The following is a 1,803-nucleotide window of genomic DNA, read 5'->3' on the forward strand; positions in this document are numbered from 1 at the left end:
AAAAAAAAAAATCACAAGCTATGGTTATATCCACCATAATCTCCATCTCAGGATTCAGGTAGTTCATCATCCCCACACTCTCTATTACTGGAAAAGAGCCAAGATTCAGAACTGAAGTCACCAGGGAAAGTATCATACTCTGTGCAGTACGGACCATCACTGCTTCTCACAAGGCATGGGAGAACTTGAACTAAAGAGATAATAAATCCATTCCTCTGTTCATTATAATTTCAGAGGTATTTTTAAACTCAACATTTATTTTCTTCTAATTCTAAAACAAATCACAGCAAGGCAAAGGGCAGATATTATAAAGAATAACAACACGCTCGTTCACACAGGTAATAGGATTTGAAGCATAACTTGACCCCTCTACACTGTAGTCAGGATGGTCTGCAGTCTCTTTTAGATAAGAGACGCATTCAATAGAAGCAGGTAGTTTGTACTCAGACTACCACAAATCAAGGGAGTGTGTGCGCATGCAGCAGTCCTTAGCGGGTAAACAAGCAAACTCTCTAACATAATATACTTTGTAGTTTTTACAAAGCTTACCACCCAAGGAAAATCCCGTTTCTCTTCCAACACCTGTTGAAAGGGTGCACTGTTAACCCTGCTACAAAGGGGATTAAATATTATCAAATTCCTTGTGACACACCCAGGCCTTGTAGTCTTTGGTAACCAAACACCTGCAATCCTCTCACTCAGCTTTTGAATAAAAAAAGCCTAGAACAGACAACAAACTATTTTTTAAAAGAAATCTCCCTTTAAGACACTGAAATCATAAATAGCACTTACTGTTTCTCTCTGCCACAAACGGATCTGTCTCCACCCAGTCAGAAGTCACTTGCCCCAGCTCAGCTCTCACGCGCAGAACAACCGTCCAGCGCCGCTGCTTCAGTGACCAGGGGAAGCTGCACTGGGTCTGAGCCATCCGCGTGCAGTTCATCTCATCCCACTCGTTGAAGGCCCCGCTGCAATTCAAAATGAAAGCTAGACAAAGCTAACAGCACAACTACCTGAAATACAATCCTTATATAACTATGTAACAGTTCTGGGTGCTCTTCACAGCTTCACCCTTGGCTCAGTTTAGTGAAAATATCACAGACTAAGACACTGTCAATCTTCAGGAGCTGCTTTCAGATATACATAAAAGCATCTGTAACAGACAACTCATTCTTTCATTGCTTTATTAATACTTAGCCTTTTTTTTTTTTTCTTAAACTAATTGTGTTACTGGATTACAACAAAATCAGTTTTGTTGCTTTGAGACTTTTTTACTTACGTTTTATACTGGACTGTGTATAAAACCAAGCCTCTATCCACTTCAACAGGAGACCATCTCAGTGAACTATTAAAGTTATAGGAATAAACCATCACATCCCTTGGTGCCGGTAAATGGGGAGAAGATTCTAAAGTAAGAAAAGGAATAAAAATAACTATCAAAGTATTCAAGTATACAGTAACTAACTTTTGGTCTCCACATTCCATCACCATATATATTTTTCACTGCTTTGCAGGCAAAACCATTCCTTCTCATTCTGTTTCTAGGTGCACTAGTAGCAGCTCATTGAAGTCTCTGCTATCCACAAAGCAGTAAATTGCAACTTACTGCTCATATTTATTCCATACAGAACGTAGCACTGAAGTACTGAGCACAGCATAAAACGATGAACCCCACCTAGCTCCCTCAAGGAGCTAGAAATTAGTCTCCACTGCCACTTGTCGTTACAAAGGCTCATCTATTTCAGTTGTCTGCACCTCACATTTAACTGTGTTAACAACACAGAACACATTTTTCCTCATCTG

The 1,803-nt window shown here is 39.8% G+C and overlaps 1 protein-coding gene across 1 annotated transcript in view; it reads right to left on the reverse strand.

The window, feature by feature from the left end:
* Positions 1 to 1,398, reverse strand: part of IFNGR2 (interferon gamma receptor 2 (interferon gamma transducer 1)) — a 9,346-nt gene extending 7,948 nt beyond the window's left edge. Inside the window, exons 1-2 of the mRNA XM_010004668.1 lie at positions 1,280 to 1,398; positions 793 to 968 (exon numbers count right to left, since the gene is read on the reverse strand). Coding sequence (XP_010002970.1) covers positions 793 to 968; positions 1,280 to 1,371 — 268 coding nt within the window. The 5' untranslated portion in view covers positions 1,372 to 1,398. The remainder of the gene's footprint in view (positions 1 to 792; positions 969 to 1,279) is intronic.
* Positions 1,399 to 1,803: the final 405 nt, after the last annotated feature.

Source organism: Chaetura pelagica, unplaced genomic scaffold, assembly GCF_000747805.2.
Source record: "Chaetura pelagica isolate M959 unplaced genomic scaffold, ChaPel_1.0 scaffold299, whole genome shotgun sequence".
Lineage (NCBI taxonomy): Eukaryota > Metazoa > Chordata > Aves > Apodiformes > Apodidae > Chaetura > Chaetura pelagica.